Here is a 16,434-nt window from a genome sequence, read left to right as displayed (position 1 = left end):
AATTGGTAAAAATATCCGACAAGGCTGTTAGAAAATTCTGATTATGTATTTTCTTAAAAACTGGTAAATAAAAAAGTTGAACGTGGCAACAAAGTATTATTTTTATTGTATCTCTGGGCAAAACATTTAATTACTAAAATCCCAAAGTATTTTAAACTTTTTACTGACCATTGAAAATGTCTAGTAAAACCTTTAGAATGGCTATTTTGAATATTTATTTAAATGTATAAAATACTTATAATGTATTTGTCTTAGATAAAAAAGTAGATAAACATAATAGGGTATAGTCGGACTAATTTTAAAATAAACAATATAAATACATAATAATATGAATGTTATTTTGACATCATGTGGTAACTTAACATTTAAAAAAAATACAAATCATTTTATTAACAAATTTAGAAACAGGAGTCAGTCGGTTACAGACGAGTTGGTCGTAATGGATTTTAATAACTTGTAACACTGCAAAAGATTTTTGCGGTCACCAATTTTTTCTAATGTTCGTGCTGCCTCAGCTAACATACCGGCTCGGATACCTGGTGGCGACAATAGAGACATGGGCAAATGTTTACACGCCATGAAAAGTGCCGTTGCGTGTTCTCTTAAACCGATTGGACGTTTTTCGCCTTTACCTGTTAATAAAAATAATTACTTCAGAATTAATGATGGATGGTATTTTTGTATGATTTTCTATATACTTTTTGTACAAATCATGAAATGTCGCGTTGATCTGTGCCTAAGACTTCGGTCAAATAATTGTTGTGTTTTCGTGGGTGATGCGCCTGCCATTAAACGAGCTGTTGCCTCGTACAAGAAAACTTTGGCTGTGGCAAACTTAGGAGAAACATACAATATTATAAATCTGTCATATTATAAAAGCAGAAAAAACACTTAAACATACTCTAACAAATTGTGCAATTTTTCTCAACGATGTCAAATCTTCTTGAAAACTCTTTAAGTTCATAAAGTCCACATTTACAAAGCCCGCTGGCATTTTCTTGCATTCTTCTTGCCATGATAACATTCTCGTTTCCAACAACCAGTCACTCGCCAACAGTAGAGTCATCTATTTAACGTAATTATACAAATAATTGGTCATTAATTAATAAATAGTCAGCACTTTTAGATTATTAAATATCAGTGGTGTAGTCGTGTACCACTACACCACTACGCATTGAATATAATATCTTACAATAACACTAGCTGGCGGTTTATTAGTTTGTAGTAAGATCAATGTCTCCGATAGCATTTTACTGGCCTCTTGGCAGTGGTGCTCCAAAATTCTAGGCTTGGTTGTTTGGACTTTGCTTCGACATCTAAAATTATCACATTATTAATATAAATATTTTGATGAAATTTTAAAGTATATACTTGTAGGCAGCAAGAGTAGCTTGAGCTAGAGGATCGACCAACAAGCTTTGGGGAACAGTGGAAATATGTTTATCAAGCAACTCTGTACGGTTGTCTTCACCTAAAATCCAATATGTTCCAGCCGCAAACAACGTAGCCCACCATGCCGCCTTCTCGTCTTCAACCACTAATATTTTTCAACATAATTTTTCTTGTGAATCAAAACTTTTTGTTTATATATGTTTATTTAAACAGGTAAATACCATTTATTTCCGAACTTCCAATTACTCTGGGTTTGACTGTAATGAAATTGGACTCTACAATTCTTTGAACATAAACAAGAACGTCAGAAGTAACTGTTGGCTGTTTAGTGTGACCCTCAGCTTGAACAATATGTCGAGTACCCGGTGATATTAATGTTTGTAACGCCTTTTCCAATGTTTTATCTCTAAAAGTCTAATAAATGTAAAACAGAATTAAATTCCACAATCGTTTGAGAAAACAAAAAAAAAACAACCAACTTACTCTAGTGACATATGCCAAAGGATCATTTAAATCTGATAGAGTTGTAAAAGATGATTCGGCTGCGTTCGGAGTAAATTTCCAAGTATGATCGAAAAAAAACCTTGATCCATAGTCTGTTGTAAGCCAGTTTAAATTTGCTGGCAATCTGTTATAGTTTACTTCTTGGTTTTGGCCTTTATGTAAATAATATCTAAAAAAAAATGCATGACAATATACATAGTTGTTTTTAGTCCTTTATACTGTGATATTGATATAGCCATAGAGTAAATTATGATCTTTCCACCTACTCATCACCTACTTTACAATGTGTGCATTTACCCACGTACAGAGTACACTGTTTTTGTTACGATTAAACTTGTACATAGATAAGTGGTAAGCAGGTACTCACAATGTATACTTTTACGACTATATCACTGATTTTATAATATTATGGTTGTGTACCTCGTAAAAAATCCAGCGCCTTTAAACGTTATTGTTTTAAAATTCAAAGCCATTGTAGAGTACAAACGCACACGAGTTTCAGCCGACACCACTTGCCGTCCGGCAGCTTCAGCCATATTAATCGAGCAAAGGCCCAAGTACAGTCCAGTACCCAAATGAATATTGGGTATTTGATAATCGAGCCCACCAATTAAATACAAATTGTGCAGTAAATGATAGACTTCACTTAGTTGTTTGGCTGTATTTAGCATATCATGTTTCTTGTTTCTATAAAGAAAAAAAAATATGTTATCAAACATCTCTTAGCGAAAAATTAGGTTAAAATATCTTACGAGTTTCCAAATATTGAAGTATTAAATTTTTTCAACAGCAGAACTCCTTTGAATTGGTGTAAAAATTGTCTAATAATTTGCCATACTAGAGATGCCCAGAGTTTTTTTCGACTTGTCCATAAAGGTCGACCAAAAATATCTAAACATTTTATGAGTTCATGCACGGCCAATTTTCTATTGCCCTAAAAAATATTTATTTTATTCAAATTAATTATGTCACTTATTTTTACCAACTAAAAAAATATATTAACTAATTGTTTATTAAAGACAGAAACATCAGTTGTTAGCTCACTTTACTTAAATAGTTCTCTGCAAGTTTTCGTCTTTGTATATAATCTCTGTATATTTCCGAGTCTGAATATACAACTGGATCGTTGTTAAGTAGAAAAATTAAGCATATAACCGTACCAAGGATATTTAATGCCCAAATAGCAATTGTTAACATGTAATTTTGACCCATGTCTGGTTTAGAATCTTAAAACAAATAATTGTTTAACTATTTTAGCTTAAAAAAAAGTCTATTACATACCCATTTTAGCATTTAATATAGTTCTTCCATCTATTTTATCAGCCCACGATGTCTGAACATTTGGCATATTGTTAGACCATAGATTTCCAAATGGATTAAAAGCGATAACTGCAAACATGAAGACACAAAGGGCTAACCTCGAATGGTCAGTCATGCCTTTTTTCTATTTATATGTACAATATAAATTATTTTTATTTGAAAAATAATAATTATGTATTATCAAAACTGCTAATTGTTTTTACCAAGTTTTGATGAGTATTCATAACAATTTCGGGCGACGTTGGAGGCGAAGAGGCACCGTCTGATCTTTCTGGAGATGAAACAGACACATAAGATTGCGGAGGAGTCAACGAACCAGGAATATTGTATTCTTCATGTGAAATAGTAGAACAAGGACTATGAACTACAGGCTGACTTTTGGAAACCGCTAATTTCAATAATCGGTTTTCATCTTTTAATCTTTTGTTCGCCATTTCCAGATACTTAATATAATCTATAGATTTTTTGAGTATTGCTGACTTGTTAAGCTAAAAAAATATATGAGATTTTAATTTAACAAACTATTGGTAGCTAATTGTAGTTACATTACAACGCCCATTACGAAAAGTAATGTTTAATTTTTCATATCAAAAGTAGTGTGTTTTGTTTCTTTGTCACGAAGAGTAGTATATTTGAGGCCTCTGTAATGACAAACATATTTAATCTTTCATTTTTGCTATGTAAAATAATACTTTTCACCCATTTATAACCTACACGGAGCCTAACGTAATACTTTTTCAAGGCAAAGAGTGAAACGTTTTGTAATGAGCATTAGATGTATTTAAATATAGATGATTTTATTATTACTTTAGCTTCTGGTCCGAGAATCATGTTTTTCAACTCCATAATTTTGTCATTTATACTTGTTCGATATCTTCTTTCAATAACATTATGTGAACTTCTTGGCTTACCGTCTTTAAAGAAACCCTTTTCGCTATTACCGTTAATTGAAATATTTTCTGAATCAATCATATTCATAACGGGTATACCTAAAATATATAAATAGTTGTTTGTTGTCTTTATTAAGAATAATAAAATAATGTTTTACTTGTCGTAACAAATGCTGCATTGTTTAAAATTATAGGCTGGCCTTGAGCGGTTGTTGATGTATACATCACTGTGGGCTGCGTATTCAGTGGTGCATTTATGAATACCTATACACAATTTTTAAAAGTTTGTACTTTTAGTTTTACACTACAATTTTTTACAAATGGTAATAATAATTATTACTTGTCTTACTAACTTGTTTCATTTGATCTGCAGGCAAGTGAATTTGGTTCACGCTTTGAACCGGTACAAAAGTGTTTGTTCCGGCTTTATGTATGTATTGAATCTTTGTAGTACCATTTGGTTCAATAACCTGGTAATTTGGTTGAATTGGTTTTTCAGTTAATTTGCGATTAGGCTTGTTTATCTGTACTATCTTTGGACATTGTTTAATCCCAACTGTAGGTATTGTTTGGTTATTCGTTATTGGCGAAGCTGTCACTTGTGGTGGAGATAACTGATAGTGTTGATCAGTTGCAGGCAAGGTAAGCGAAGGAAAATCTCCCATCGGTAGAGACAAATCCATTTGATCGTCAAACTCGGATAATATGTTGTCGTCCGTAAACAATTTGGTATTCACTTCAGGCATATCCACATTATAGTCTTGTAAAAGATCTAAAATTATATTGAAACGACATTCAATTTTTTACAGACCAACAACAAACAGTATTTTATACAACATTTTATATGTAGCTACTAACCGTCGAGACCAGCAATGTCAAAATCTCCGGGCATGTCGTAGTTGTCCATCGTATCCATATTTCTATGATTGTTTTTTAATTATAACTAAAAGCCTATGAAAAATCACTGTTGTTTCTTACAACGAACTTACATGATGCGATTTTCCAAAAACTCCAATTTTTCTTTAACAGTACACTGTCCAACAGGACGCGGTACGCTGATATTTTTGTGATTCACAAAATACTGTTAGATCATAAGCTATACACGTGTAAAACGTAAATGAAATACGGGCCAAAGCTACGTCACTGCTGAACATTGGCCAATTCGATGTGTTCGTTCAAAAAATGCGTCAATTGGATTTATCCGACAGAATTATCGACATTACCTAGAGTTTTTTTTTGTGCTACAACTCGGCTTATCAAAACTACATCGTACCATTTCGATACGATAAGTGATAACATGATTTGACCTGTACAGTGATTAGTGTATGCGGTGGGATTGGTTCGTGGTCAATAATTTTATATTACACCTACAGGCTACAATATATGTAGTCACAAATCATAATTTAATATTTATTCGAATTATGTGATTTTAGATTTACATGCAATACGACGTATCTCGTCAGATGTACCTACTAGGTACATAGAAATTAGAAAACACTAAACTTGTTGTACTACGATTTTTTTACAGAGACGTTAATATATCGTCAAATTATTTATAAAAAGTAGTCAATACATATATTTTTCTATTACAGAATTAAATAAAAATTTGTAACGCTACTTTTGTTACGTTAGGCACTACACAAGACTGAAAATACATTATTTGGCTTGAGAACTAGAAAGCGTTGTTTAAAATAAAAGTAGGGGAACGTTTTTGCCCCTAAATAACCATCACTTACAAATAAGTAGGGGCATGCTATAATTTCTCCCCCCCTCCTAAATTCAAACACTGACATAAATAGATTTAGGAGATATTTTATGTATGATGACACACAAATTGGTAACGTTTGTTTGTACTATTATTTTTTAATTAACAATTTTTTAAGAGATTTTCGCAATAAAACCACAAATGACAACTTACTAATATGATAATTTTCAGAAATGTGTTTTTATTTTCAAATACTTTGTAAATGTATTTCAAGTACATGCATTACATTTGAAGGGCACAGGGGAAGAAGGGTAGTAGTCCAATTATCGCAATTTTTCAGGAGAGCAAAAACAAAGTTAGTTTATGTGTACAAATCTAGATATCAACCGTTTTTAAAGCGCTAAGTTGGCCCCACTATAACCTCTCTTTCAATGTACCATTGATTTGAGAAATTATCTAGAAATTGAAAAAAATTGACAACTACCCTTATTTACCTGTGCCCTTCATTTGTCTATGAGTCATTCTTAGTTTTAATAATTTTTGATAAAAACCAATTTAAAAAGATATATCAAAATTTTGCAAATTATAACTGAAAATATAGAAATAGTTATACTGCAACTAATCATTAAATACATAAAAAAATTAAAATATGCTAATATATTTTATTACATATTTAAAAAAATAATAATAGTGGGAAAATATCGTCTCAATGGCTTCTTTGATGCTTCCGCCATTGGTAAGATCTTCAATAGATAAAATCAAATTCCCTTATTAGCTTAGCTACGAAACTAACAATTTTAGAAAACATTATTCTGCACATTTAGGAAATGTTTTTATATTAGATTTTAAAATATAATCTTTTATAACAAAAATTTAATACTTTTATTTTAAAAAGAAAATCAATTTTTTTTAATTAAAATGTTTGATACAAATAAATCATTATTATAATACATACAAAAAATACGTTAGTTAGAAAATTATTTAGATTTCACCTTTTACTTTTGTACTCTCTCTCCGTTTTCGTCTAAGTGTTGGTATAGTTTAGTAAACAAATTGCCACTTCTCAATTGGACAGATTTTAGTCTTCCTGCAAATTGTGGTCTAGACGGTGGATTTGGTTTATGATTATCATGTTCCTGAACGATCTGAAGATACATGACACTATTAGGGTTTGTATTGGCATCGTTGAGCGCTACATGTTTTACTCCGGTTTGTTGGGTTAAAGGAGGAGACATTGGCGAATCAGTAGTTGCTCTTATAACACTAGGTCTTTCCGATGCAAATTGTTTGAAACGCATTAAAGATTTTTCGAGTATTTTCTCTTCATCAGTCTTACCCCGACATTCAAATAAACATTGTAATACTTTACAATGATTTTCTGAGTGAAGATTTGATTTTAAAAATGTTTCCAATTCTGACCATAATGGTTTGTACTGATCATCTTTTTTTAATGTTTTTCGAGGATTAGACAAATTAGGTGTAACGAGTGGTTCATTTTTGGATTCAGCTGTCATTAAAGTGTAAATACATTGTTTGCAGTGGATGACTTCTTGATCATTGATGGTCTCCTTGCCCATCAAAAACAATAAAGGTTCCGTATAATGTTTTAAATTAAAAATTATAGTTGAAGACGTTGTAAGTGGCCAATACGATGTCTGTTTCCTAAGTTTTTCTTTTGCTTTTTCCGTATAATTTTCATTGTCAGATGGTTTTCGTTTGATCGGTTGTAGTAAATTTGATTTCATGAACATACCAAAATCAGCTACTCTGTATTGAGTGACTTTGCCTCCCGGACCCTCACTAATAGCTGGTGGGTCTTCTAATACGGTACGTCCAGCCGATACTGTATGTATAAATATTTCTCCATTGTACGATTTAAGAACATGCGACATACTTTTATTACCACTTTGTTTAATCATTTCAAGTAAAACCGAACGACCGTTAAGTAAAAATGTAATCAAACATGCACTCGGACGACTATTTATATCGACTGGCGTGATCCTACTTAGGGTCGTACAACTATGGATATCGGGCAAATTATTATTTGCTCTGGGTGTGCACCACTTTAGCTTAACAGTTTCATAATATGCTCCCTCCTTTTTTGCTACTACAGCTTGTACGTCAGCAACATGTACATTTAAAATAGGAGTATGTGCAGTAACCGAATGGTATATTTCTACATCATAATTTGCAGAAGAACTAGCGTTTTGTTCTTCTTTCATCGGGATGCCAGTGACTGTTGTACTAGCTAAAGCGTAATGTTTTAATAAAAGATGCGACACTTTGGCTCCAATCTTGGATGCTGGAATACAGTGCACTTCTAAATCTAAAATAGGAGATATTGAATACAACTGGCGATCGGTGACTTCACACGTGATTGAGTCAGGATACGTGTTGATAATGACTAATTCGCAGGAATTCACGATTAGCGTACCTGTCTGTGTTCCACTATATTTGTTGATTTTAATTAAATCGTTGTGGAACATAGACGTAAGATTATCAATCGATGGATTGTCTCTAGCTGATGTTATAATAACAGTTCTACACCTAAACAAAAAACATATGACGGGTAGTTTAATATTTTATAGAAGATGAGATAAATGTGATAAAATAAAACAATTTACTTGTTTAACAATTCCGAACAATTTTTCTTAGACATTTGTTCTAATTGTGCGGGTGTACATTCAGACATGGCTTCGGCTGCCGAACGAAATCCATAGACTATGCTGTAGTCCCGTGAAGGATTTGGTGAAAGTTTAGCGGGCGGACCAAGTGCCGATAAATGGTGAAGCATATAATTAACATTTTGATGAGTAGTTGCCCAAGTATTGAGGTTACGTGCTTGCATATCACTGCTGATAACACGTATGAGTTTACCTTCTGGAAAGAGATCCCAAACAATACGGCAATATTCTAGTACTGCTTCAATACTACACGTCCACATTGATTTGAAAACCGGAGAAGGCGGTATAGCACCCGGTGGACGTTTAGTGAAATCCATTTTGACGTGTGCATTGCTGGCGAGACCGAAGTAAGGAGTGTGGTCTACAACGAATGTAGTTTTATGGTTGTGAGGATGCAACTGCGATATTAGGCTCATAGTGTAGAATAGAAAAACGTAATAACTAAACCATAAACAAAATTATATCAAATTAGCTTTATTTTTAGTGAAAACGAGTTTATTCAATATATTGTAACTAATATTTACAAAATGTAACTATAAAGTAACTTTTTAGTTTTTTAGTCATGTACATTAGTAAAACGACAAAATATATAATAATATATTTTGTTTATTTCTGTCATAACGAGATACAAATATTGTGATTGTTTCTTTTTGATAAGCGTTATCAGCCGGGCCCGGCAAATAACCTAAAACAAAATATAATGTTAAGAAGCCCAGTAGTATAGTGGGGTTGGAACTTAGTGGGTACGCGGGAGGTCACAGGTCTATAGAAATTATAGCTGAAAGTGATAAAATCACTTTAAAAAGAATAGAAGTATAGACATAATAATATTAATTCTATTACGTCTATGGTTTAATTACAAAACTCTATTGTAAAGAGCTTTATAGAGAAAAGCATTATAAGATATAATGTGCCCAAAATTGTTAGTATTAGGTAAGGAGAATACGATTATAGTTGGTATTCTGTTTATAATCATTTGTTGTCGTTGTTGCCCATATATCGTAGGTAATTAATAACATGATCAAAATATTTTTTAGATAATCTACCTTCATGTTCACGTGTTAATTCACTCTCGCATAGCAACAAATAAAACAATATTTATCACATCTCTTTCTGGGGGATATATTTTTTTAATGTATCTAGTTTGTCCACGTTATTGATAAGAATAGGTATCTCTAAGAAATAACTTACATAAATTCATAACTTATTCGACTAGTTTTAAAAAATGTTTAGACCGCCGTATTTAGAAGTTTAAAAATATGTAACATTTTTGGATGCTTTTCTCGATTTTGAAGGGAAGGGGGTTGATATTTAAAATTTTAGGTTTAAAAACGTACCTTTTAGATACGATTTCTGATATATTGAGTTGCTACATGAAGAAATCGCTTTAGAAGATATTGTGGGTCCAGATAAAAATAAAATAATCGAAGTTAAAATAAAATTAAACGCAACTGCATAATACATATTTTTTGAGACTTTTCAAAATACCTTGAGAAACTTTAAATTTTAAATCAATGGACTGGAAAATATTCTATCCAAAATGTATAACTTACTATTATTATTATTAAATGTTTTACTTAAAAAAAAGTATTATGTATACCAGTATGATGAAAAATATGTTTTTTTTAAAGTTAAATTTATTTTTATGTAAAATATTAAAATTTAAACTTTGTCACTTCTTATGCTTGTTAGAACAAATATAATTTATTGTTCTAGAATAATAAAGTTTAGTTGATAGGGAATTTATGTGATGTTGTTTCAATATTTTTATCATTTTAACATTTTAAATGATATACTCGTATATTCGTCAAGCTTTATAAAAATGTGCTACTTATTGTTTTGCTTTTAAATAAATACGTATACGTAAATAATACATGGAATACTATTAGTAAAATTGTTATAATAGTTTTTTTGGACAATTTCTTTATTTTAGAGCCGGCTAAACTAAATTAGCTACGCTAGTAAATGCCATTACCTGTCATAAGGCACAGCAACAATCCAGTATATTATGTTATTATCATAATAATAATTTTGTTGACAGTCGACTTCAAAAACTTTAGTTTTGGAGACTTGCGCATGAGTTTTTGGAACTTTTGTAATTTAGTTGGCAGTGACAAAACTCATTATAAAGTGTTTGAGAAATAAAAAAACTGTAAAAAAACTGCCACCAACGAAACCAAACCAACAGGATTTAAAACAGATGTAAGTACGATTATGTGCGATGTTTGTATTATGTGTTCTGCGTTTAATCGGATAAACTAAACAAATGTGAAACGAATCACCGTTGTAATTAGTTATTTAAAACACTCTTTTAAAAACTTTCTGTTTGAGTGATGATTCGAAACTAACAGTGTTATGGTAATTTTCGTGACTTAATTTTGATTTAAACTTAATAAGGAAAGTTGTTTGACTACTGGAGATTTGAAATAGTAATATCGTTAGTTAATAGCTTAATAGGATGCTTACCACGAAAACGGTTACTTTACAATAAAATTAGGGGCCGAAATCTCGACTTTAGCCCCAATAGCAGCAGGAGTCCTCCAAGGTGCCATTTTCTCTCCAATTCTGTTAAATCTATACTCGGCAGATCAACCGACGACCCATCACACTTCCATTGCGGATTTCGCTGACGACAAAATAATCTATTCCTCACACAAGAACCCAATATCTGCCAGTAATAACCTACAAAATCATTTAGACCTCATGTAATCCTGGTACACTAAATGGAAAATAAAAATGAATAATGAGAAATCTTCACATTTGACTTTCACCGTAAGGCGTACTATAGTATCGCCCGTCACCTTAAATAGTCTCATAATATCCCGAAATCCACTAGCTCTCACTACTTAGGTTTAATATTTAGACCAACGCTTAACCTGGGCAAACCATACAAAAAGTAAACGAATCCTTCTCAACTCGAGGCGGAAATCTCTTTACTTCTTGCTAGGTAAACATTCCAAACTCAGTATAAAAAACAAACTACTCCTTTATAAAACCCTATTGATGACTATCTGGACATACGGCATTCAATTATGGGGAGCAGCCAAAAAATCAAATATTTATAAAATTCAAACTTTTCAATCTATAACCCTTCGTATAAGTAAGTTTTTTTTTATTAAAAAAAACACATAGCCTCTTGTATAATAATATATTAACATAGTATGTATTTAACATTTTAATAAAAAATATCGTGAATCTTAAAATGTTTAGTTACCATGTTTCCTATATTTCTAAAATACAAATATTTTTTATGCTGTATTCTAAAATTGCACAGACCTAATAGACAAAATAAATAAAAAATCAGACAGATAATTTAACGTTTGTATAAATATAATTAATTTTGAAAAAAATGTGTTTTTAAAATCGTTAAGTTTTTAGAATTGAAAACGAAGGATCAACAAATACGTATAACACGGCACTAAGGTTATGCAATTTTGATACATCACTGCATCCTTTTTTTAAATATTACTTTTATTTAAAATGTTTTTTTAATATTCTACGAAAACAATAATAAAAACGTAAATAAATAAATTGTATTGCATGTATCTTATTGCATGCTATGATACTAGTATCAAAACATTATAAATTATTTTATATAATGGGTTATTTGAATTTATATTGAAACTTAATGTACTTATTTAATATTCGATTTAAACCACAGTTACTAATAGATATATTTTGCTCATGTGCCGATTTCGTCAAATTGGAAAACATGAATATAATAATAGTTCTTTTTGAGAACTTAGATTTCCAACCACTTTGATTTAACAGTTCTAGAGGATTTGTCGAAGTAACTCAATATAGAATAAAAGATAATAGAGAATTTGATCATTTTGGCAAAAAGATAATAAAATGTCTGTAAGAGATTGTTGCAATTTCAGAAAGTTTTATCGTCAAGACTAAATTTAGTAGTTTTTAGTACACCACGAATTTCGTAGTATTAACATAAGTGTGTAACTTCGTATAGTTTTTGGAGATTTGAATAGTTTTACTGAATTCGCGATCTAGTAATTGAATAAAACAAGAAGAACAAAGTGCACACAAACTGCAAGGCGTTCTAAAAATAACAAGTTTTGTTTCGTACAGCGCATTCGGTGATATTATGAAGTCTATAAAAAATCATAAATTCCTTGTACTATATATTCTTTGTTTGGCTTTAATTATTTAATTACAGGGTTCCGTAACGTTACGAATATGAAGGGTTAAAATAAAAACGTCCAGTTCACTAGGTAATAATGAACCGAATGTAACATAATATAAACATTTGTTCAACAACTATACGTTCATTTGAACGTTATAACGGTATATTCTAACCTCCAAAATCCGTTACACTGGACTAAAGGAAAAAAAAAAATTAAAATTATAATTACATTATCACTAAACGATGCATTTTGTAGGTAGGTTAACGAAAAAAATATTTGGTAGTTTAAGTTGTTCGACAATAACTAGGAATGGGATATTAGATTGCTAACCGCAAGAATAAAGGATGATTAATGACGAATTATATAGATGCATCCTTGCCAAACCTAGCGGCTATGTTTTATTAGTTAACACAGTTTGAAAATTGTTTATTATAAGTTTACTTGTGCCATATTTGTTTTTGATAATTTCGAGAGGACAAAATGTTAATGTCTAAAGTAATGGAAGGAAATTGGAGTTAGTTCGGAATAAAAATAGTAATTATAAAGTTATTAGTTCTGTTTACTTGTTTCTACCGTAAACTGGCGCTTTCTAATTAAAAAAAATAAGTAATTTACTTTTTTCGTTTCTCTTCGGTCAAATGTTGTCTCAGATATTTTAAAACGACTCCATTATCTGTAAACTGTACCACCTTTAAAACTAACAATTATTCGGTAGTATCTGTTCTTTGTTTGTTGTTTAGATTTCTGTTTAGAACTGGTTTTTGCTGTTCAGACATTTGTTTCATGGAACACAAACATTGATTGTTATTTAAATGATTTTATTAAAAATTAACGACGATTTTAACGTTAATATGTCGACTTAACCAAATATCAATACAATAAATGTGACTTCTACTATTTCCGTTATTTTTATCTTTCATTCTCTTCTTGTCTCGTTAAAAACTTTACCATTTAATTCTGCTACGGAGTTTCCTCGATAAAACCTTTTGCTTTCGATCGTATATTTGATAGACTCAATCATCTCTCTATCTGTCTCTCTTACGTTTAACGTCCGTTATTCCCACCGATCGGGGCTTCGACGGTTTAGATTTGGCATTTTTGGGCTTATAGCTGGCTGCCGACCTAACGCTATCAAACAATTTGGCCCCAGAGAGAGAGATGCAGGTGGCTATTTCTTCCCCCAAACAGTGCCCGCCCGGAGGAACATACACTGCTGCCTTATCTCACTCCGTCACGCGCCCGTACTGATAGACTCTATCATATTAAATAAATGAATGAATGAATGAAAAATAATAATAATGTACCAATTTACATATAATTTTATTTCCACACATACTAATCTAATTACTAAATCGAAATTTGGTGAAATATTTTGAACATATTTTCAAAAAAAGTTCTTTTAAACAGCCTATGACTCGAAAAACTAAAATTTTCGTTATTTTTACCAAATATGAAATTTAGTGTAAAAAACCACTTTCAAATTTAAAATAAAAATATATATTAAAGTTGGTTTTCACTTAGTAAGAGATCTTTTAGAAACATAGTATAAAACGACTTAAATAACAGTTGATAACCGGATAATACCGTCTGGAAAATTTAAACTTTGACTAGATCCCCTGCTGCGTTGTTTAAATTAATTGTTATCGGTGTTAGTCTGACTTAAAAAGGTCTATCATGCGATTTGGTTGAAAGATCCATAAAAAATAACATATATTTTTCAAAAGTCCATAGCTCAAGAACGGGTCGAGATAAATATTGAAAAATCAGTCTAGAGCATAAAAAAAAATTCGCAATGCAAAAGTCAAGTGGGGTACGATTTGACGTGGAATACTCAATACCCTATATAAGAATACGGCGTTGATAATAGTGTTACAGAATGTTTGCTAATTTTTATTGCTTGTACCCTGGACGACCACTTGCCTTTTGTGATCCTCAAACTTTCACTTCTCCAACTTACCCACTAGCTGTGTCACTGTATCCATTGATACAGTCATCAATGCCCACATCTAATTATACTAAATATTATACACGAATTATGCGTATTTATTTACATTTGAGATGAATAATTGTTCGCCATCTTCTGCCGCTACGTTAAGTACTTATATATACTGCGATTTCAATTGATTCGTTTAAACGATTTCATGTCCTCGATCATGCCGAGCACTCGAGTGACTCGTCTACAAGCGTCGTCGGTCCAAAAGGTTTGATGTTGTGCACAATTGTGCGATCGGCAATACAAGCGCATACACGGTGAAACATTACGGGACGTCCGCCAGATATCGCGGCCCGTTTGCTTGTGTCCTGGCGGCGGCGGCGGCGGCGGTACAGGCGAAGGATGTGGCACACTGTGGTCCGCCGCCCCGAGCGCTCATTTGACGTGGACACGGCACAGACCGATCGAGCCGGCGGTTCGCAGTCGCACGTGTGTCGCGTCCGTTCAACAAGTAGACGCCGCCGGAATAGTGCCATTTGGCCGCGATGACTTTTCAACCGCCGGCAGAGTTTTCATGAAAAGCGTTTTCGGGAAATTCGCCGTTTTCGCGTAGTTATATTACCCGGACAGTGTCGCGAGTCTACCGGCGTACGAGTCTCCGTCCGAGTGTATTTTGTGTGTATGTGATTTAAAAAAAAAAAAATCGTTTTGCAAAAAAAAATCAAAACCGCCGTAAGGATAACATGGCAGCCACCGAGTGGATTACCGCGATCGACAAAAGGTACGTGTCGAAATTGGTTCTAAAAACGTTGTTTTAGCATCGGGAGTCTGGGCCTCTTTACAACAGTACGTGGTGAAATAAAAATCCGGCACAGCGGGAACGGCACAGGAATAGCTGAAAGCGATAAAATCACTCTGACAAAACCGCTTTGATGCCCCAAAATGCAGATGGTGGAAACCTCTTAAATTTAAATATATTACGTGAATGTGTTGATGGCCAATATTAAGTACCGGTACTTTATAGACAATAATTAAAACAAATTATGCACTACAGATTTTTGAAAAAAACGTTGTACATGTAATAGTTACACGCAAGATAATATTGTATACTTTAAGTCTAATAGTCAGAACATAAGTCTGAAAAAGAGAGATAAAGAAAATGTTGTAACTCTTTTGGAGGTAAAAAGATGGCAAAAAAATGTTTTCGGGTTTGCTCATTGGTATAATGTCTAAAGACATCAATCAAATTGGCAATTATTTTTTGGGTGTTTTCTTGATTTTGAAGGGGTGGACTTTTTTCGACTTAAAAATTGTTACTACATAAGGTGTCTTCGGTGTTAGATTTCTAATCAAAGACTATAAAAATACATAAAGAAATCGATCGAGTAGTTAAAGAGTTACCGTAGGTTTTATAAAACCAATACTTTTGCATTGAAACTAAAATAATCTAAGCCGATCGCATAAATTACTATTTTACGAAATGTCTAATATTATAGCAGTGCTTTAGATATAAAACCAATGGGCCAATCGATTTTCATAAACCGTTAAATTAATCAAATCTCCTTTGTGTTTAAACAATATTATAATACAAAAAAATATACATGTGTCTTGGTCCAATAAAACCTCTCTAACAACGGACGCAATTAAATGTCGGCTATTGAGAGGTGTACATTATTAAAAGGTTGTTTCCTTTATTTTACACGTGTATCCGCTTCTTCCGGAGACTTTAAATGTATCCGCCATTAGGATGGTTTCCGCTTTGGACGGGCGACCGTTCATAGAAGTACAACATTATTCGAATAACCTATAGTATAATTTTGTTACAATCTATAAAGGTCAATGGAGTTGTCAGCTGTGCCTTTTA

General features: G+C 32.2%; 3 protein-coding genes across 4 annotated transcripts in view; 1 reads left to right on the top strand and 2 right to left on the bottom strand.

Moving 5' to 3' along the window:
• Positions 1-198: 198 nt before the first annotated feature.
• LOC126847348 (sterol regulatory element-binding protein 2-like) lies at positions 199-5,370 on the bottom strand. The gene is made up of 16 exons (XM_050587495.1): positions 4,965-5,370; positions 4,460-4,878; positions 4,265-4,370; positions 4,024-4,205; positions 3,420-3,704; positions 3,178-3,340; positions 2,941-3,122; positions 2,649-2,830; positions 2,317-2,583; positions 1,876-2,065; positions 1,614-1,806; positions 1,372-1,537; positions 1,193-1,316; positions 902-1,066; positions 699-834; positions 199-632 (listed from the first exon to the last, which is right to left on the bottom strand). Exons 1-16 carry the CDS (start codon positions 5,020-5,022, stop codon positions 412-414), a joined length of 3,039 nt encoding a protein of 1,012 aa, XP_050443452.1. The 5' UTR covers positions 5,023-5,370; the 3' UTR covers positions 199-411.
• A 668-nt stretch (positions 5,371-6,038) lies between these two features.
• Positions 6,039-9,105, bottom strand: LOC126847349 (integrator complex subunit 13). Its single transcript, XM_050587496.1, has 2 exons — positions 8,436-9,105; positions 6,039-8,358 (listed from the first exon to the last, which is right to left on the bottom strand). Exons 1-2 carry the CDS (start codon positions 8,909-8,911, stop codon positions 6,807-6,809), a joined length of 2,028 nt encoding a protein of 675 aa, XP_050443453.1. The 5' UTR covers positions 8,912-9,105; the 3' UTR covers positions 6,039-6,806.
• A 5,940-nt stretch (positions 9,106-15,045) lies between these two features.
• The window catches only part of LOC126846168 (rap guanine nucleotide exchange factor 4), a 121,957-nt gene continuing 120,568 nt past the window's right edge, over positions 15,046-16,434 (top strand). For both annotated transcript variants that reach the window (XM_050585401.1, XM_050585394.1), the window contains exon 1: positions 15,046-15,351. In XM_050585401.1, coding sequence (XP_050441358.1) covers positions 15,314-15,351 — 38 coding nt within the window. In that variant the 5' untranslated portion in view covers positions 15,046-15,313. The remainder of the gene's footprint in view (positions 15,352-16,434) is intronic.

Source organism: Adelges cooleyi, unplaced genomic scaffold (genome assembly GCF_023614345.1).
Source record: "Adelges cooleyi isolate 19-005CV unplaced genomic scaffold, UGA_ACOO_1.1 ACOO_flye_CR_arks_rails_tigmint_CR_PRNA_108, whole genome shotgun sequence".
Classification (NCBI taxonomy): Eukaryota; Metazoa; Arthropoda; class Insecta; order Hemiptera; family Adelgidae; genus Adelges; species Adelges cooleyi.
This window is presented reverse-complemented; position numbering and strand designations above follow the sequence as displayed.

Coding starts and splice junctions, on each gene's coding strand:
- LOC126847348 (XM_050587495.1), bottom strand. CDS start 5,022: ATGGATACGATGGACAACTACGACATGCCCGGAGATTTTGACATTGCT. Junction 3,341..3,419: donor TGAATACTCATCAAAACTTG/GTAAAAACAATT, acceptor ACATATAAATAG/AAAAAAGGCATGACTGACCA. Junction 835..901: donor AAATTGCACAATTTGTTAGA/GTATGTTTAAGT, acceptor GTTTCTCCTAAG/TTTGCCACAGCCAAAGTTTT.
- LOC126847349 (XM_050587496.1), bottom strand. CDS start 8,911: ATGAGCCTAATATCGCAGTTGCATCCTCACAACCATAAAACTACATTC. Junction 8,359..8,435: donor TGTTCGGAATTGTTAAACAA/GTAAATTGTTTT, acceptor TTTTTTGTTTAG/GTGTAGAACTGTTATTATAA.